Genomic DNA, 22,094 nt, shown 5'->3' on the forward strand with positions numbered 1-22,094 from the left:
AGTACATGAGCAATGGCAATGTTCAGGTTGCAGACCCCTGATCATTTTTCTCCCCAGACTTGTGTAGTGTACGCTGTGCGCACACACACCCCAATATAACAAGGACCCAAAACCACTCTCATTTTCTGTGCAGCAGTCTCTTTTCTGCAACTCTGTTCTGCAGTTTCCCCTTGCTCTCCCTGTGACTGCCCTTGTACAGTGTGATCTGGAATGCATCTCTAGGCAGAAAGTTGGGGAAACTGGTATTCACTGCATTCATTTTTCTGTCTCAGGGAATCCTGTCATGTACAGTCTGCTGTCCAATGTCTGAGAACAAAGGAATCATATTTTGTTCAGCCTTCTAGCTGCTTATAGGAGGAAAAGTAAATCCAGTCCTTATTAACTCTTTCAGGGCCTAAAACAGATGTTACTTTACATAATAAGGAACCAAAGAAAATTCCAGGAAACTAATGTGTACAAGTGACAAATCAAAAGCACTAAAGGGACCCCGTGGGCTAGAATGGGACTGGCAGCTCATAATAAATTTTATGTCCCTAGGGTCAAAGGGAAAGCTATTCCTATCCATCCAATGCTTGGCTTTATGATACTTTAAATTCAATGCAGACGTATCAGAAAGGCTAATAAATACCAGCTGGCCTTACTAGTTTCTAGTAAAATGGTCAAGCTGTTAAAAGAATAAACAAACATACACACACTTCATTTCCAGTATGTCTATCACAGTCTTTCCTCCTTTCCTTCTCCTAAATAGTTGATGCTACAGCAACAGTTCTCAAACTTTTCCAGTCAGAACACATTCCGATCAAATTCTCACCACCTCTTCAATTATCCTAGTCTAAGCCTCACCTGTATTATTACAATAGTTTCCTAAGCAGGTTCTTTGCTTTCCTTTCCAAGGAAGTCAGCATGACCCTTTCAAAAGGTAAGTCCTGTTTTTCTCACCAAAAATGCATAACTACAGTCTAATCACAAGAAGATAGCAAACAAATCCAGACTGAGGTGTTTTACAATGTAACTGACTAGTGTGCTCAATGAAGATCTCCAAGTTCATGAAAGACAAGGAAAGTACAACCAGCTGTCATGGGTAGAAGGCAACTAAGGAGTCAGAACAACTAAATGCAAGGCGGTTAGGGCTGGTTTGCTAAAGCATAAAAACGACCATAGGTGGAAAAACATCTAATTTGAATAAAGTCTACAGTTTAGCAAATGGTATTATACCAATGTTAGTTTCCTAGTTTTGATAGTTTTGTCATAGCTACATAAGTGGTAAATATTATGGCAAGCTAAGCCAAGGGAATAGTCTCTGTATTATTTGCATAAATTTTCTATAAACCCAAAATTATTTATTATTAATATTCTTTCTAATATTCTTATTCTTCAAGAACTTATTACCATTTAATGCATTGTATATTTGTTTTTTAATCTTTTTCTGTAAGTTTCACTGGGAAGAGGCTTTGTTTTACTCAAAGATATGCCTAGTACTTACCACTGTTTGGGTAAATACTGGTTGAATTATAAGCAAATTTAATAGGATATTATGTATGTACCATTTCTTCCTAATTGACTTGGGTATGATCTGTAACATATGCTTAAGTAAGCATCTTAAAATACAACTGCTAAAAAAATTACAGGCCCAAAACACTATTGATGCACTTACACAGTAATGTGTAATTTAAAATGAAAACCAGAAACCAGAGACAGATAATCAGCAAGTCTATTTAAGATCTGAACAATACTACCAACTCAATCTAACAGATATTTATAAAACACACCTCTTGGACAATAGCAGAATCCATTCTTTTTAAGCAACATGGAATCTTGTCCAGGATAGACCATATGCTAGCTTATAAACAAGAAAGGTCTGAATTAGAAATAAAACAACAGAAGGAAATTCGGAAAGTCTACAAATAAGTAAAAATTAAACAATACATTTCCAAATAATCCACGGGTCAAAGCAGATTACAAGGGGATTTAGAAAGTATTTTGATCTGAATGAAAGTAAAACTTGACATAACAAAATTTATGAGATGCAGCTAATGTGGAACTGAGAGAGAAATTTAAAGCTTAAAATTGCCTCTATTAGAAAAGATCTCCAGCCAATAACCTAAGAATTCAGGGAAAAAATCTAGAAAATCTAGAAGGCGTCTAAGAATCTGGAAAAATCTAAAGATCTAGAAAAAGAGTAAACCAAACTAAAAGCAGTAGAAAACTAAACTAAAAGTAGAAGGGAAGAAGTAATAAAGAATGGAAATTAATGTAGCAGGAAAATAAAGAAATAATGAAGTCAATAAAACTAAAAGTTCTTTGAAAAGATCAAAGAATAATGTCAACTGAAGAGCATTATAGGGAGGTCTGTCTGGTCTGCCTGGCTGCCAACCAGCTGGGTGAGAGGATGGAAAAGGTCTCAGTGGGAAGGAAATGGCGAAGGGAAAAGAAGGAAATTAGAGGGGCGTTAGGAAGAGTGAAGACAGGAGACTACTGTTTAGAATAACAAACTCTGCAGACTACTGGGACTCTTCAGTCATGGGTATGTATAATTAATATATTTTTTTCAAATGCAGAACAACAAAAATAAGTAGAGAAAAAATATCTCTTTGTAATGCTAGATTACAAGAGCACCATCTCTTGTCTAGTGGATTTTTTTTAAATCTCTTCCAGTACTTTCTTCACATTAGTACTTCAATAAATACATGTTCATCGAATGAAAGAATAATTAGAATGGTATCTGTACTTCTGCCTTTATTTTAAAAAGAGGACTAACAGGTAATTATAAGAGCTTAAGAAAACATAACCAGACAGAGGACTACTGTCTCTGAGGCTAATGTAATCTTCAGATGCTTTGGGTGGGAAAAAGTTTCAAAGCATTCAGGGAACTGAACTCTCGCTGAAAGCACACTAAACTAACTAGAAAAAATTGCGCCACTTATATAGAATTTGCCTAGGAAGCACTGACATTACCAATGAGAAACAGATACAAAACTGCAAACTCCATTTTCAGTAAGACAAATATTAATAACCAAATTTCTCAAACTCTAAAGGAATCCAATGTGGTTCCAATAATCAGAGGTAGCCTGAAGAATTACACAGACCAACTATATTTGTAGGAAGCAGCCTGACTGTAGCAGCTACAAAGACAGTCTTTGATTAAAAAACAACTAGTCTGGAACACTACTTTACCCCCTCCTCCTCCTGTAACCCAGTGGCCTAAAGGAGAAAAAAAAAAAAAAGGAACCAGCACAGCAACTATACAAAAATATATAAGAAAAAAAGGAGAAATTCAGCAAAACCTATGAACAAAAACAAAAAAAAAACCTGTATTGATAGCCACAAAACAGATGAAAAATCATGACCAAACATTTCCCCACTAATTTAAAAGAAAAAACACCCAGTTAAAGCACTTGCTACTATGAAGCAACACTAGATATTAGAAATGATTGTGAAGATTCTAAAATGTGCATGGAAATGCAAAGGACCTAAAAAATCTAAATCAATTCTGCTAATAACAAAATTGGAGGACTTAATCCACTACCTGATTTCAATACTTATTCAAAGTTATAGTAATCAAGATAGTGAGGTACATGCGTAAGGATCGACCTATAGGTCAATGAAACAGAACAGAAAAAGACCCACATGTACATGGTCATGGATTTTCAACAAAGGCATCAAAGCAATCCAGTGGGGAAAGGAAAGTGTTTTCAACAACTGGTACTGGAGTAAATGAACACCCACCTGAAAACAATGAACGTGAACACTGTGTTACACCACAACAAAAATTAACCCAAGACGGATTGCAGACTTAATACAAAAATTAAAACAAAGTTTTCAAAAGAGATAATCTTCACAATTTGGGGCTAGGCCAAGATTTCTTAAGGTCATGGAGAACAATAATTAGAAAGCAAAAAATTAATTAATTAGACTTCATCAAAATTAAAAACTTCTCCTCACCAAGAAAATGTGAAAAACATGAATAGACTTCCACAGATGAGGAGAAAATACTCACAAAACACCCATATCTGACAAAGTAAAAGTATCCAGTATATATAAAGAACTCTGATAACTCAAAAACAAAACACACAAAAAACCACCACACAATTTTTTTTTAAATGGGCAAATGGGTTGAAGACAATTCCTGAAAGAAGATATATAAATACAATGGATTAATGATGGATAAAGGATGGACAGGTAGGGATATGATAAATGAATACTAAAATTTCAGTAGTAAAATATAGGTGTCATATATGCAGATATAACTGTAAAATTCTTTCAACTTTCTTGTCTTTAAAAGTTCACAATAAAGGGGCACCTGGGTGGCTCAGTGGGTTAAAGCCTCTGCCTTCGGCTCGGGTCGTGATCCCAGGGTCCTGGGATCGAGCCCCATGTCGGGCTCTCTGCTCAGCGGGGAGCCTGCTTCCCTTCCTCTCTCTGTCTGCCTCTCTGTCTACTTGTGATCTCTGTCTGTCAAATAAATAAATAAAATCTTAAAAAAAAAAAGTTCACAATAAAAAGAACATTCAAAAGTTCTTTTCTGAAAACAAGTAAGATTTGATTCTATATACCTAAAGACCATATTATGTGCCAGGGAAAAATGATCCACAATGGCTGAAATCAAGATGTGTTAGAGCAAGATCACTTAGGCTTTAAGGATGGAAAAAGAATCATTTGGGCAACTGGGCAATATGGGTTTCTTACAGCAAGCAGTGAGAAACGTGGAAGGTCACCTAGCTGGCTTCAGCACTAGTACTCCCCTCCAACCTCCTAAAAAAGAAACTGTGTTTGGGGGCTTCTATACCCAAGCAAATAATAAAGGCAGAAGATAACATCTTTGACCACCCAGGACTTCTGGGAGAATTGCTCATGTGGACCTTTCTTGAAGAAATTAGAAAATGAACTTTAATCAACAGGTTTAAATAGATCAGCAATACAGAAACTACTTGGTGCTTATTTAGGATTAAGCAAGTAAGCAGATACACTGTGAATCATGAAGCTAAGTTTCCCACTAATGGGGAACTTAGTAAGAATAAGGAATTAGGGGAGGCTAGAATGAACCCTGCAGTATTGGACTGAAATCAAAGGTGTCATTACCAACTCGTGATTTTTAACACATACAGATAAATGGACTTAAGACCTGTATAGATGTATAGATGTGTGTATATATGCATACATGTATTTCCTATTAAGAGATAACAGGTTTGTTTCTCTCCAATTAATTGGTTTCTCTCCAATTCAGAGATACTAGGTTCCCTCCAGACATGGCTGATTCCAGGTTTGGGGCAGGGAAAATACAAAATCAGCTGAGAACTTCTTACGCTTCTAGGATATAAGGAAAAATGATAGGGCATATTGAAAGAGCAACAAATGGCCAAATTTTAACAATTTTAATAACAAAGTAAAAAATTTACCATAATATCCACAACTTCACACTGATATCAATAACCAACAAAATAAAATTGAAGAAAAGGATAGTTCTTCCTTGCAAAATTCCAATTAATGTAGAAGAAACAAGGAAATCACCATTCAGCAAACATAATTGTCAGATGCAAGAATCATTAAGAATGATCAGTTGGGAAAAGTTAAAGAGAAACAGGATATATGCATGATCTCAAAGCGTCACTCCAGAAGATAGCTTCTAAGTACATATGGAAAAAGAGCTTATTTATAGAAGAGAAACCTGTCAGACACCACCTTAATCAAGTGATACAAGTTAACAATGGTGATAATGAGATATGTCAAAATCATCTCAATAGGAGACTCTGAAAAAGAATACCATATCACTTCTATGGTGTTATTGCTAAAAAATGTGAAACTTGAATTTAATCATAAGGAAACAGGACACAATCCCAGACTGAGACATATTCCAGAATCCCTGCTTCTTTAGAAAAATACTTTTAGAAGAAATGGGTTTTTTGTCAGTATATAGAAAAATAAATCAATCTCATCCAGCCACCTTGACAAATTTCCCTATCATTTCTAATAATTTGTCTCTTTATTCTTTGGGGTATTCTGTGTTATCAAAAAATAATTAAGCTCCACTCAAAGTCCAGGATAGAAATATGCAAGTGGCTGAGCCCAGGTCATATGCCTGAACTGGTAAAGCAATTATCCGTATTTTTAGTTTGTATAATGGGAGGGAGGTTTCCTCCCAGTCAGATTTATAAAATGGAGAATTCTCTAAATATAAAAACAGAACAGGAAAAACAAATTTTGCTGAAATCCAGAGTATACTGTAGGAAAACATTTTAATAATATGAATGGTAATACAGTATAAGAAATACTATAAAATATATAACAAATAATGAGGCATACAGATAAAAGATCATTAAAATGCAAAGATCATAATTTAAAGTAAAAGTGCTAAGTAAAAGTAAATGTGAGAATGATACAATCTTAAAATCTGAAAATCACACTTGGATCATATCATGGATCCTTCAGAGCAACTGGAATTTATTCCTCTTAAGTCCTGCAATTCTAGAATAGAGTCAGTAAACTTTCAAACAGTACATCAACAAGTCAACTCTCAAAACCTTGCATGTTCTATAAATGTCTCATCATTTATGCCCAATTGACCCCAGGGGAGAAATCACCAGAGAGGAACAAAGAACAAAAATAGAGCCAGGAACTACTTTTTTGTGTCTCCTCTTCTCCCAGAGGGGCATTCTCATGGACCCTCTCCAAGAAAAAAAGAACATGAAGAATGGGAGGTCAAACAGGCATGAAAAGACTATGATATATTTTAACATCTATATGCTTTCTTCTACAGCTTTTTCATTTTTAATTTTTTGCTCACACATTAAAGTGGACCAGAGGTAATTCACACCTTTGTAAAAATTAAAAATGTTTGCAAAAGATCAGTTTACTTCTACCTATTTAACCTAAATAAATTTCATATAGGAGGCTGAGGACAGTTTCATAAAAGGGATGAGCAGGGACCTGAAGGATGATTAAGAAAGAAAGGAAGAGGCAACACTTCAGGCTAAGGAATAACACAAACAGAACTGAGGACAAGCTAGGTCTATGTGACAAACTGAGAGTAAAAGAATTAGAACACAGACCTATTAATTCTGTGAGGTAAAAAAAGACTTGAATAAATGGGAATTCCCATGAATAACATGGGAAACCTGGAAGAGAAGCAGTTTGAGAAAACCAGATTAACTTAGTTAAGGACGGATTAAAAACTGCTCATAAAACATTCAACTAATGTTATCAAGTAGGCAGTTCGAAATGCAGGCTTAGGAAGATGCTAGAGATCTAGAGCCAGAAACCATGCAACATACAGATCGTGGTCACCTCCACAGAATATGTATTTGTTACTAGTGTTAATGTGCCTCAGGCTACCAAACACTTAGATTAATAACTACTAATCAAGGTAGAATCAAACATAGTGATTAATAATTCTCAATTGCCTAAAGGCAATTCAGTGAACTCTATAAATCCATCAATTCTTCAAATCAACTTTGTGGCTCAGAACAGATTTTCTTCCAGATGCTGAAATCTACATCAACACATATACAAACACTGCAATTCGGGGGTCTTCAGAAAACTGCAGGCAGTCACACTGAACTGTAAGCATGCAACACCTCTCCCTGTGTGTGATCTCACTACACCTGCCTGCAATACTGCTGAGCTTACGAGGCTCAAGTGGCAGTTAAATGGCAGAATTCAGGCCTTGAATATGGGTCATCTACCCCACACCCAGTGTTATTACATCTTAGTGATCAGGTGGAGGGTCCTGAATTCTTATGTACACAAATCTGACCCTATAGACTGAAAACTAATTTTTAAGTTATGGCATTGTGATTTGTAATATTAAATATATATTTGGTCTTTGCCCCATTTCTGGCACAGAGCTCCCCAAACCCTGGCAATTTCACAAATGATAAGCACAGCAGATGTTCTTCTGTTACATTAATGAGGTGGTTTGGGACCCATCCCTTCGCCCCACCCTAATGAAGGATGGGGGCTGGCTGCCAGGAGAGCCAACCATGTGATCAGAGTGTTGGAACTTTCGGTCCTACCCCTCCAACCTCCAGAGAAGGGAGAGGACCAGGAGGCTGAATCAATCAACAATGGCCAATGATTTAGTAAGTCATGACTATGTAATGAGGCCTCCAGAAAAACCCAAAAGGACAGGGTTGGGGAGGTTGCATGCTGGTGAATAAAGGTGCTGGGAGAATGGCGCCCTCAGTGAGCATGGAAGGGGCACCCCTTCCTACTTACTTTGTGCTGCACACCCCTTCCATCTGGCTGTCATCTCTATCCTTTATCATATCCTTTCATAAATTAGTAAACATAAGTGTTGCACAGAGTTCTGTTAGGCACTCTAACAAATTAGTCACACCCAAGGAGAGGGCTCTTTGGAACCTCCAACCTATAGCTGGTTGGTCAGAAACACAGGGCTTGCAACTGGCCTCCAAAGTATGCGTGCATGTGGGCATGGGAGCCAGTTCTGCGCAAACGAGCCCTTAATCTGTGAGATTTGACCTCAACTTCAAGTAGATCGCATCAGAATTCAGTTCAACTGTAGGACACCCAGAAGCTGTCACAGAGAATTCCTTGGGGTGAGGCAAAGTTCCATAAAGTTGCTGACCAAAAGTGTCCAGGAAGTGTCTAGGTCAAAGAAGAGACAGGGATGCCTGGGTGGCATGATCCTACCACAGTCCCGGGATCAAGCCCCACGTCAGGCTCCCTGCTCAGCGGGGTCCCTGCTTCTCCCTCTCCTCTCTGCTCGTGCTCTCTCCCTCACTATCTCTGTCTCTCAATCTCTCTCAAATAAATAAATAAACCTTAAAAAAAAAGAAAAAAAGTAGAGCCACACAGGGAACAAACACACAGTAGGGAAGTAGTAAGATTTCCCTACACAGGAAGAAAAAAAAAAAAGAAAAAAATCTGAGTCTTCCCTTTACGCAAGTACAAATTTCTTTTCATTTATGGTGTTAAGGCTTTTTTTTCTCATTAAAAATCAGTACATGCTCAAAATTCTAACCTTACAAAAGTGTATACAAGAGAAAGTGGCATAATCAAATAATCCAACTCTCACAACATGAAATGTTTGTTCCACAAGACCATTATCTCTATTCATCTAATTAATGCATACGTAGGAGCTGTATAAATGTGTATATAAGCCTGAATATATTTACACACTTGAAAATGCTTCTACTACCTCAATTTTTAGAAGCAGAATGTTAGGTCACTGAGTATTTAGTACTTTAAATTTGAACAGCTATTGCCAAATTGCTTTCCAAGGAGACTGTCCCAATTTCTACTAGTTGACAAAAGTTTGTATAAATACAAATGGCCACAAGACATATAAACCAAGGAGACTATTCCAATTTCTACTGACATACAATATGCGATTGACAAATACACTCTATAAATACAAGGGGTCAAAAGACATACAAACCAATATTTAATCCCATTTGGTAAAGAAATCCAAATTAAAAGAAATATATTCTTTTTACCCATCAAGTTGGCAAAAAAACCTGAAGACCAATATTATCTAGCAGTATTATCTAACAGAGCGTGGGAACACGTCTCTCTCAGACAGCTGGAAGAATAACCTAGCTCAACTTCTGGAGGGCCTTTGACCATGTGTGAACATTTTGATGTATGTGGACTATGAACAGGCAAATACACATTTAGGAATGGATCCCACATCAGTAAGTATTCCAGTCCCCAACAATTTACTTACAGTAATGCACAGTGCAGTCTTTAAAAAAAAGAGCAAAAATTTGAAACAATCTATGTCTATCAATCAGAAACTAAGTCAATTATGTTAAAACCATACAATGGATTATTTTGCAATCACAAAAAATGATGCTATGATATTCTTTTTAGCATAGAAAAATGTCCATGATATGAACAAATATATATAATGATCCCATTTACATATAAATGTATACAAGCCATAGGAAGAATTTCTTAAAATATATTTCAAAGCATCAATAGTAGTTATATCTACATGGAGGAGTAACCAGTAAATTTTCATTACACATTTCTGTAATTGTTTTAAATGGCATGCATGTGTTTACTTTTATATTAAAGAAATCATTAATAATATTTTTTTAAAGACATGAGAGACCAAGAAAAGTTGCGAACCAGTATGCTAGAACCAGAAAATGTCCTAAATCCTTTCATATTCTGAAATTCTACATGATAATTAGAAAAATATTTACTCCAGGTGCTTTTTTTCCTTCATTATTTCCAAAAAGCATATTTAATATGCTTTCCCTAGATCTTGTGAGGAGAGTAAAATATAAGAAATGTTCCCCGTCCTTATATTTTGACTTTTAAAATAATAATGGCTGCATCTTGGGAATGCAGAGTAGGGGGGAGAGAAAATAAGGAAACGATAAAACCCCAACCCACGCAAAGCCTTTCTCAGGTTTCAAAACTCCCAAAGAAAATCAGTGCAAATCTCTAAATTCAGGTCTGAGAGCTAAATACGGGGACTCATTGCTCTTAAAGATTTATGTATATAATAATATCCTCCTCACAAGAGATCTCTATTCCTGGACTGTTACTATAGGAGACAAGTTAAGGAAAACATAACAAGTTAGACTTACATTTAACTATCAGGAAAAAATGTATTATCTAACATTTATTCATTACATTTTTTAAAACATGCTTATAAAAGCATATTAAAACATTCATTTGTGGTTTCAACTCTTATACATTACGTGTAGTAAAAAAAAAAAAATAATGACAAATAATTACCTCTCCTATGAAGACGACTATAACACAGTCCAACTTCTCTTCAGGATACAGATTATCAATAAGGGAATGAAGGGTTTCTATGAGGTAAGATTTCACTTCTCTCTTCACTGTGGGAATTCCCATTACTATTGACACTGAAACAAAATAATGATAGTAATTACATAAAAAGATTTCACAAAGACAGTATAGAATAACACTAGTATTTCAAAAATGATTATTACCCTCTCAAATTGATAGCAACAACTGAGAAAGCGAAATATACTACTCAATAATAATTGAGGAATCAAAATAGACTATAAAATGTACAACTATACAAAGAAAAATAATCAAAGCCTATAAAAGCATAGCCATAACAGTATAATTCTTTTCCACAGGGCTTATCAAAAAAAAAAGTCAAAGTACTGTTAAAAATGAAGACATTAAAAACAAGTGACAGTAGTGGCGCCTGGGTGGCTCAGTGGATTAAGCCGCTGCCTTCGGCTCAGGTCATGATCTCAGGGTCCTGGGATCGAGTCCCACATCGGGCTCTCTGCTCGGCGGGGAGCCTGCTTCCCTTCCTCTCTCTCTCTGTCTGCTTCTCTGTCTACTTGTGATCTCTCTCTGTCAAATAAATAAATAAAAATCTTAAAAAAAAAAAAAAAGTGACAGTAAAGTATTAAATATATATTACACAAGTAAAAAATAGAAACACTGAACACATCTTAAAAATTAATGTCTCAAAAAACCCCGAGTGTCTCAGATATCATGTATATAATGCAGTCAGAAGGACACAACATCCCTTCTGTGGTTTTCTTGACAAAAATGCATAATCTCAATCTAACCATGAATATCAGACAAACCCAAATTAGGGGGGATAATCCACAAAATAATTGTCCAGGTGTTCTCTGAAGTGTCAAGATCAGGAAAAACAAAGAAAGAATAAAGAACTGTGAGAGATGACAGAAGATGAAGGAAACATGACAAGTAAATGAAATATGGGATCCTGAGTCTGTCTGATCCTGGAACAAGAAAAGAATGAGAAAATGACAACCTGAAGAGGCTCTAAGGTTAGTTAACATGACAGCATCAATGTCAAGTTCCTGGTTTTGATCATTATATTATGGTTATACAAAATCTGAACATTTAGGGGAACTGGGTGAGGTATATGAAAACACTGTGTGTACTATCCGTGCAACTTTTTCAAGGCTAAAATTATAGCCAGCTCTGCTATAATGGTTGTTTTGCAACACAAATTTTTTCCTGAGAGATTAATGTATTAAGCAACTATCTAAGCATCATGTGGATTTCGCATTTGCTTAGGTGCAATTTCTCCTCTGGGACAAGCATTCACTAGGTAAACACAGAAAACGGCAACCATTTGAAATGAGCTCAAAAAACGGAACCAAGCAATGTAGAAATACACAAACAGTATACACTTCTAACTTCTACCAGCTGCCTCAGTTTGCTGCACATGAAGAACCACATATGTCTACATCTAGTGTTGAAATTTCCACCAGATTGCAGATAACCTGCCTTGTATCACACTTCTCAAAATCTTCCAAGTGGCAGTCCTTTTGAAGCCCATTTTAACAGGCAAACCTCAAGCATTATTCAGTACCTTATTTATTGTAGTACTTAGTATTTCTTAATCATTTAGCATGTGTAAAACTGCTGTTTTTTTGTCTTTTTGTACATGTAACTAACAAAGTTTCTGACCACTGCGATACTGACTTTTCTCCTTTTATTGAACAATTCTATATAGTATAATAAATTTTAAGAATGCATATATTGTGTTATAATAGGACTATAATCCACAGGAAGTTTTTAAAAATAACATCTTTTAAAAAGCCAGTAGAGAAAATATTTTGCAAATATTAAAAACATTTAAGTCTCAGTAATTAAAAATTTATCAGAAATGCTACAAAATACTTAGAATTCATGAAATTCTGAAACTGAAAGGAAGCTGGAAGATCAGAGCTCAATGAGTCTACTACTATGATTCTGCAAATAACAATACTAACATCCATAATTTGGCTATATGCAAAAGAAGGAAACTGGACCAGTTTGTTACACCATATACAAAAATAAACTCAAAACAGACTAAAAACCTAAATGTGAGATATGAAACCATAAAAATCCTAGACAAGAGCATTGGCAATAATCTCTCTAACATGGGCCATAGCAACATTTTTCTAGGTATGTCTTCTGAGGCAAGGAAAACAAAAGTAAAAATAAACGATCAGGACTACACCAAAATAAAAAGCTTCTGCATAGCAAAAGAAACTATCCACAAAACTAAAAGACAACCTACTGAATGAGAAAAGGTATTTGCAAATGACATACCTGATAAAGGGTCAATATCCAAAATAAATAAAGAATACAACTTAACAACAAAAAAATAATCTTCAAAAAACTTAAAAGTGGACAGAAAACTTGAACAGATATTTCTTCAAAGAGGACATACAGATGGCCAACAAGACACATGAAAAGATGCTTGACATGACTCATCATCAGAAAAAGGCAAATCAAAATCACAATGAGATAATACCTCACATCTGTCAGAATGGTTAAAATCAACAACACAAGAGGTTTGATGAGGATGTGGAGAAAAAAAGAAATCCTCATGCATTAGTGGCAGAAATGCAAACTGGAACAGCAACTGTAGAAAACAGTACGGAGGTTCCTCAATAATTAAAAACAGACTACCCTATGACCCAGTAACTATACTATTGGGTACTCACCCAAAGAATATGCAAGCACTAATCCAAAAAATAAGACCACCCCTATGTTTACCACAGCATTATTTACAATAGCCAATAACGGAAGCAGCCCAAGTGTCCATGGATGGATGAAAGGATAAAGATGTGGTGTATACACACACACACTGGAATATTATTCAGCCATAAAAAGAATGCAGTCTTGCCATTTGCAGCAACATGGATGGAGCAATAGTGTATAATGTTAAGAGAAATAATTAAGTCAGACAAAGACAAATACTATATGATTTCTACCTATAGTGAATTTAGGAAACAAAACAAAGGGGGATAAAAAGACACAAACCAAAAAAAACAGACTCTTAGCCACACAGAACAAAGAGATGGTTACCAGAGGGGTGAGTGGGAAGATAGATAAAATAGGTGTTAAAGAATACACTTACGATGAGTGCTGAGGAATACATAAAATTACTGAATCATTACATTGTACAACTGAAATGAATACTATATATGAACTATACTGGAATTAAAATTTAAAAAGCAGTAACCACCATCCCCCCAAAAAGAACACTAAGATCCAAATGGTTTAAAAGACAGCCCCAAAAGGTAGACGCCATACTCCTCTCTTCCATTTTGAGATGAAGAGTTTCCTGGGGTTTAAAAAGGGATCTGTCATATCTGGACTTCCGAGAAGATGGCAGAGCAGTAAGATCCTAAGCTCATGGACACACAGTGCAACTAACTCTGGAAAAGACTCAAAAACTGGCACATGAGACTTAACAGTCTATCGTAGAGAAGGCCACACTGAGAAGTACAGGAGGGGCAGAAGGGGCAGAAATGCATTTAGGAACCAAACCTCTGTGAGACTAACCTCACACAGGAGGGATACCAAAGCACCAAGGAGGGAGAGGAGCAGAACCCACACCAGGCACCACAGGTATGGAGAACCCACACTGGAAAGATGAGTCCCCATAACATCTGGCTTTGAAAACCAGTGGGGCTTAACTTCCAAAGTTTTAAAATCAGCAGACCCTAACTCCAGGTATTTTTAAATCAGCTGGATCAGCTTCAGGAGAGCTGGAGGATAACAGAAAACTGTGTCCCCACCCTCAAAGAGCCAGCATAGCAAATACTTCTGCAGAGACACTGCAAGGCAGAAGCAGTTTGGAAAGTGCCTGGGGTAGCTCACATTTTGTGCTAGAGGTGCAGGAATCTTTAGGAGACTTCAAGAACAAAAGTGCTAGCAAGTGCCTTTCTTTTACCCTGGCACCCCCCCCTTTATAGCCAGATACTTGTGGAACCACCACAAACATTCTCTACACATATTGCTCACACCAAGTGTCCCACCTTTGCCTTCCCTTTTGGAGGTACCACATGCAACCTGACCCACTCAGCAGGCATGCCTCCAAAGCCACATCTTCCCCAAACACCATGCAAGCAACCCCAGCAGGGACCAGTGCCACTCCAAAGTGACTCCTGTCCTGGGGAGAAGGGAATATAACCATACAAACCAGTGTAGCCACAGTCCCAGCAGCCAAACCTTATAACCGGCAGTGCAGACATAGTGCCCCGCAGCTCAGTGTGCCTGCAGTCCCAGAGCACACAGACTAAGGGCAGGCATCCAATCTGACTGCTAACCTACTACAAGCCCCCTAAAAGCACAGGGACCAAACCCTGACCAAAGTACCCCAAATAGCTAAAAATAGACCCTTGCAGACAACTAGACTAAAGGTAAATGCAATCCAGTCACACAGTAGGACCCACATAGCCACACAAGAGACATCCCTGAAGTGCCTGGTTCCAGTGAACAGAGGACACTGTGCTACAACACACCACAAAACCTCTTCATAAGGCCACTACTTTCAAGATCAGGAGATGGAGCTGATTTCCCTAATACAAAGAAACAAACACAGAGTTAGACAAAATGAGGAGACAAACTAATATGGCAAAAATGAAAGAACAGGACAAAAATCACAGCAAGAGAGCTAAATGAAATGGAGATATAAGCAATATGCCTGATAAGGGATTCAAAGTAATGGTCATAAAGATACTCACTGGCCTTGAGAAAAAAGTGGAGGATCTCAGTAAGACCTTCAACAAAGAGATAGAAAATATAAAAAAGAACCAGTCAGAGATGGAAAATTCAGTAACTGAAATTCAAAATACACTAGAACAAATTGACAGCAGAAGAGAAGAGGCAGAACAACTAAGCAGAGATGTGGAAGACAGAGTAATGGAAAGCAACCAAGCTGAACCGCAAAAAGTAAAAAGAATAATAAAAAATGAAAATGGGGTCAGGGAACTCAACAATATCATCAAGCACAGTAATGTTCACTTCTCAGGGATCTCAAAAGACAGAAAGCAACAGAAAACTTATTTGAAGAAATTATTGCTGAAAATTTCCCTGTTCCAGGGAGGGAACAGATATCCAGACCCAGGAAGCACGGTGAGCCCCCCACAAAATTTACCCAAGGAGGTCCACACCAACACATATAATAGTTAAAATGACAAAAACAAGTGATAAAGAGAAAATTTTAAAAACAGCAAGAGAAAACAGTCATACACAAGGGAAACCACATAAGCCTAACAGTTGATTTTAAAACAGAAACTTTGCAGGCTAGAATGCAGTGGCAAGATAAATTCAAAGCCCTAAAAGGATAAAACACTCAACCAAGAACACTATTGGTGTTCAGTGAGGCAATCATTCAGAATATAAGGAGAGATAATGACCTTCCCAGACAAACAAAAGTTAAAGGAGTTCATCACCACTAAACTAGGCTTACCAAAACAAAACAAAAGAAAAAAACATTAAAGGGAATTCTTTAAAGAAGAGTAGAAAGAACAGGCAATAATTTAGTGTAAGAAAATTATGGAAGGTGGGGAAAGGGCGCAGGATTTGAAACATGGCGGACGACGTGGACCAGCAACAAACCACCAACACCGTAGAAGAGCCCCTGGATCTCATCAGGCTCAGCCTGGATGAGCGAATTTATGTGAAAATGAGAAATGACAGAGAGCTTCGAGGCAGATTACATGCTTATGATCAGCATTTAAATATGATATTGGGAGATGTGGAAGAAACTGTGACTACTATAGAAATTGATGAGGAAACATATGAAGAGATATATAAATCAACAAAACGGAATATTCCGATGCTTTTTGTCCGGGGAGATGGTGTTGTACTAGTTGCCCCTCCATTAAGAGTTGGCTGAAACAAAGAATTTACCGTGTCTGAAATATAGGAGTTTTTGTATGATTGCCTCTTTAAATGTAGAAGACATTCAAAAGAGAAACCTGCGTAAATTTTGATATTAAGAAGTGACCAAGGATTCTTCCACTCCTGAAATGAGTTGATTTACAGATAACTCAAAAATTCTGCACGCTAACGGGCATTTAAATTTGTTTTCCAATGCTTTCAATAAATGTGATCACCAAGATGCAGAACTCATTTTTCAGGAATTAATTTGTTCTGTTGTTTTCTCAGACAATTTCTGGGTTTGTTTTTCTTTTAAATTAAACGTGATGTTTCCTTTTTTGATAAAAAAAAAAAAAGAAAATTATGGAAGGAAAAAATTTCACAGATATAATAAAATAAAATGCAAACATATAATAAAAGTAGACTAATCATTTACAACACCAGTATGGAGGCTAATGCACAAAGGCAGTAAAATAAATTATAACTATAAAAATCAATCAGGAGATTCACAGAAGTATATAAGTATGACATAATATACATAAACTGGCAGGGAAGTGGGGAGAGGCACATAGAAAAACTTCAGTGCTTTTAGAATGGGTTCAAAACTTAAGTGACCACCAATTTATAGGTCTACATAGACTACACAGGATGTTCTATATGAATTTAGACTATATAGGATGTTCTATATGAATATAATGGTAACAAATTAAAAAAAAAAACCTGTAATAGATACATAAGAAAACAAAGAGAAAGATATCCAAGCATAACATTAACAAAATCCACCAAACCATAGAGGAAAAAGCAAGAGAAGAACTGCAAAAACAACCCTAAAACAAGAACAAAATGGCATTAAGTATATACTTATGAATAATCACTTTAAATATAAATGGACCACATACTGCAATCAAAAGACAGTAAGACAAGAAGGTGACTGAATGGATAAAAAAGCAAGAACCATATATATGCTGTCTATAAGAGACTTCATTTCAGACTGAAAGACACATGCAGATTGACAATGAAGAGATGGAAAGACATTTACCGTGCAAACTGAAGGTAAAAACAAAACTGGGAAAGCACAATTTCTATCTGACAAAACAGACTATGCAATAAAGACTAAAAAAAAAGACAAAGGACACTACATAATGATAAAGAGAACTACCTGACAAAAGGATGTAACAATTGTATATATTTATGCACCCAACATGGGAACACCTACATATATGAAACTACTATAACAAACAGAAAGGAAGAAATTAACAGTACTAAAATAATATTAGGAGATACCCACTTACAGTAATGGATAGATCATCAAGACAGAAAAATCAACAAAGGAAGAATGGCTTTGAACAATAAATTAGATATATTCAGAACATTCATCCAAAACCAGCAGTTTACACATTCCTTTCAAAGGGATTTGGAACAGTCTCCGGAACAGATCAAATAAACGTTAGACCACAATGTAAGTCCCAATAAATCGGAAAAGATTGAAATCATGGCATCCATCTTTTTAAACCACAATAGTATAAAACTAGAAATCAAAAGAAAAAATCTGGAAAAAACACAAATACATGAGGATAAATAATAAACTACTAAACAATGAATCAAAGAAATCAACCAAGAAATCAAAGAGGAAATTAAAAAAATACACAGAGAACATGAAAATGAAAACATAACAGCCCAAAATCTTCAGGAGGCAACAAAAGCTATTCTAACGGGAAAATTTATAGCAACACAGGCTTATCTCAACAAGAAAAATCTCAAGTAAACAACCTAACATTTAAAGGAGCTAGAAAAAGAACAAACAAAGCCCAATGCCACAGAAAGAAGGCAATAATAGAGATTACAGCAGAAATAAATGAAACAGAGACTTATCAGTAAAACAGATCAATGAAACCAGGAGTTAGTTCTTTGAAAAGATCAAGAAAATTAATATGCCTTCAGTAAGATTCAGCAAGAAAAAAAGAGAGACTCAAATAAATAAAATCAGAAATGAAGCAGGAGAAATAACATCAACCCCTCAGAAATACAAAAGCATTTAAATTTTCATAAGAGATTATGAAAGCTATATGCCAACAAATTGGACAATATGAAAGAAATGGATAAATTTCTAGAAACATACAGTTTTCCAAAACTGAATTAGGAAAAAATAGAAAATCTGAACAGATCAATTACTAGCAACAAAATTGAATCAGTAATTTAAAAAAAAAAAACAAAAAACAACAAAAAAAACAAAACACCACAACTCCCCAGAAATATAAGTCCAGGGCCAGATGGCTTTATAGGTAAATTCTACCAAACATTTAAAGAGTTAAGACCTATTCTTTTCAAATTATTAGGAAAAAAAAAAAAAGAGGAAGCTTCAAAATTCATTCTATGAGTTCCAGCACTACCCTGACACCAAAACCAGAGGAAGGTACTAAGTAAAAGGAAAACTACAGGCCAATATCTTTCATGAACATAGATGCAAAAATCCTCAACTAAATATTAGCCAACTGAATCCAACAATATGACAAAAATAATTCACCATAATCAAGTGGTATTTATTCCAAGGAAGAAAAGGTAGCTCAATATACACAAATAAATCAACATCATACATCATGTTAATAAGAGAAAAGACAAAACCATAAAATCATCTCAATAAATGAAAAAGCATTTGACAAAATCCAGCATCTGTCATGATAAAAACTCTCAACAAAGTGGATTTGGTGGGAACATACCACAACATAATAAAGACCATATATGAAAAATTAACAGCTAGCATCACACCCATGGTGAAGAACTGAGAGCTATTCCTCTAAGATCAGGAACAAGACAAGGATGTCCACTCTCACCACTGTTATTCACCCCAGGAATCAAAGTCCTAGCCACAGCAATCAGACAAGAGTAAGATATAAAAGGCATCCAGATTGGTAAAGAAGAAGTAAAACTTTCACTATTTGCAGATGACATGATACTATACATAGAAAACCCCAAAGACTCTACCAAAAACTGCTAGAACTGATAAATGAATTCAATAAATTCACAGGATACAAAATACACAGAAATCAGTCGCATTTCTATTCACTAATAATGAGATAGCAGAAAGAGAAATTAAACAATAATCTCATTTACAATTGCACCAAAAAGAGTAAGATACCCAGTAATAAATTTAACTAAGGAGATGAAAGATCCATACTCCAAAAACTAAAAAACACTGATGAAACAAACAGAAGATGACACAAACAAATGGAAAGGTACTCCATGCTCATGGCTTCAAAGAATCCACATTGCTAAAGCTTCCATACTACCCAAAGCAAGCTACAGATTCAATGCAATCTGTATCAAAATAACAATAGCATTTTTCACAGAACTAAGACAAAGAATTTAAAATCTGTATGGAATCACAAAAGACCCTAAATAGGCAAAACAATTTTGAGAAAGAGCTAAGGTGGAGGTATCATAATCCCAGATTTCAAAATATACTACAAAGCTGTACTAATCAAAACAGTATGCTTTTGGGTAAATTGGAAGGGGAGATGAACCATGAGAGACTATGGACTCTGAAAAACAATCTGAGGGGTTTGAAGTGGCGGGGGGGTGGGAGGTTGGGGTACCAGGTGGTGGGTATTATAGAGGGCACAGCTTGCATGGAGCACTGGGTGTGGTGAAAAAATAATGAATACTGTTTTTCTGAAAATAAATAAATTGGAAAAAAAAAACAGTATGGGAGGTACTGGCATAAAAACAGATCAATGGAACAGAACAGAAAAGCCAGAAATACACCTATACTTATACGGTCAATTAATCTGTGACAAAGGGGGCAAGAATATACAATGGGAAAAAGAGAGTTTCTTCAATAAATGGTATTGGGAAAACTGTACCACTTTTTTACACCATACACAAAAACAAACTCAAAATGGATTAAAGATCTAAGTATGAGTCATGGAACCACAAGAACCCCTAAAAGAAAAGATAGGCAGTAATCTCTTGAACCAATGTCCAAGCCTTACCAACATTGTTTTGGAGTCGTCTCCTCACACAAGGGAAACAAAGGCAAAAATAAACTACTGGGACTATACCAAAAATAAAAAGCTTTTGCACGGCAAAGGAAACAATCAACAAAATAAAAAGATAACCCAGTGAATGGGAGAAGATATTTTTGCAAATGATATATCCAATAAGTGCCTCATATCAACTCAATACCAAAAAAAACCAAAAATCTAATTTTAAAATGGGCAGAGGACCTAAGCAGATATTTTTCCAAAGAAAGCATACAGATGCCCAACAGACATAAAAAGATGTGCAACGTCATCAGGGGAATGCAAATCAAAACCACAATGAGGTATACTTCATACCTGTCAGGATAGCTAAATTTAAAAGGACAAAAAATTACAAGTGTTGTCAAGGATGTAGAGAAAAAGGGACCTTCATGCACAGTTAGTGGAAATGCAAGCCGGTGCAGCTGCTGTGGAAAATAGAATGGAGGTTCCTCAAAAAACTAAAAATAGAACTATCCATTAATTCCACCACTGGGTATTTACTCAAAGAAAAGGAAAACATGAATTCAAAAAGATATATTCACCTTTATGTTTACTGCAGCATTTTTACAATATCCAAGATATGGAAGCAATCTATGTTTCTATCCATAAATGAATGGATCAAGGTGTGGTACATACATATAATGGAATACAACTCAGTCATAAAAAAGAATGAGATCTTGCCATTGCAACGATATGGATGTACCTTAAGGCTATAAATGGAAAGTGAAGTAAGTCAGAGAAAGATAAATACTATACAATTTCACTGATATGTGGAATTTAAGAAACAAAACAAATAACAAAAAAGATACCAAAAAAAGGACTCTGAAGTACAGCAAATAAGCTGGTGTTTGCCAGATGGGAGGTGGGTGGGGGGATAGGTAAATAGATAAAGGGATTAAAAATATACTTATAACAAGCACTGAGTATAAAATTGTTGAATCATATTGTACACTTGAAACTAATATAATACTGCATGTTAGTTATACTTCAATTTTAAAATTAATTAAATAAAATTATTTTTAAAAGATATTTCCCATATTTGTTCCAAACAAATACTTACTGAACACCTATCAAACCCAAGGTATTATTCTAGGTGATAAGGATAATAGAGAACAATGTAGGTAAGGTCCCTCACCTCACGGAATCAATATTCTAGCAGAGGGAAAAAGATAAATAATAAAATCTTAGCAGGTGATAGGTTCTAACAAATTAAAATGTGGCAATATTAAAAAGAGTAAGTGGGGAACAGGGAAAGGGACAGATACCTCTATAGACACCAATGTTATGGAAGGCCTCTCTTATATCACCTGAACTGATAACTAATGATAAGAAAGAGCGATGAAGAACATTCCAGAAGAGGAAACAGCAAGGCCCCAAAGAAACAATGATCTTAACACAGTCAAGAAATAGAACAGAATGTATCTAAAGCAGAATGAGCAGAATTAATTAGGGGTCAGATCAAATGCAACCTTAAATTTA

General features: G+C 35.8%; 2 protein-coding genes across 4 annotated transcripts in view; one reads left to right on the forward strand and one right to left on the reverse strand.

Moving 5' to 3' along the window:
* The window catches only part of MGAT4A (alpha-1,3-mannosyl-glycoprotein 4-beta-N-acetylglucosaminyltransferase A), a 124,531-nt gene that overhangs the window by 46,309 nt on the left and 56,128 nt on the right, over positions 1 to 22,094 (reverse strand). For all 3 annotated transcript variants that reach the window (XM_044263875.1, XM_044263873.1, XM_044263874.1), the window contains exon 5: positions 10,708 to 10,841. In XM_044263875.1, the coding sequence (XP_044119810.1) occupies positions 10,708 to 10,841 (134 nt within the window). The remainder of the gene's footprint in view (positions 1 to 10,707; positions 10,842 to 22,094) is intronic.
* On the forward strand, positions 16,269 to 16,888 carry LOC122916451 (U6 snRNA-associated Sm-like protein LSm3). Its single transcript, XM_044263881.1, has one exon. The coding sequence runs from the start codon at positions 16,304 to 16,306 to the stop codon at positions 16,610 to 16,612; it is 309 nt and encodes a 102-aa protein (XP_044119816.1). The 5' UTR covers positions 16,269 to 16,303; the 3' UTR covers positions 16,613 to 16,888.

The sequence above is a fragment of the Neovison vison genome, chromosome 8, assembly GCF_020171115.1.
Source record: "Neovison vison isolate M4711 chromosome 8, ASM_NN_V1, whole genome shotgun sequence".
Taxonomy (NCBI): Eukaryota; Metazoa; Chordata; class Mammalia; order Carnivora; family Mustelidae; genus Neogale; species Neogale vison.

What these genes read in the sequence shown, in the direction of transcription:
- LOC122916451 (XM_044263881.1), top strand. Translation starts at nt 16,304, where the DNA reads ATGGCGGACGACGTGGACCAGCAACAAACCACCAACACCGTAGAAGAG.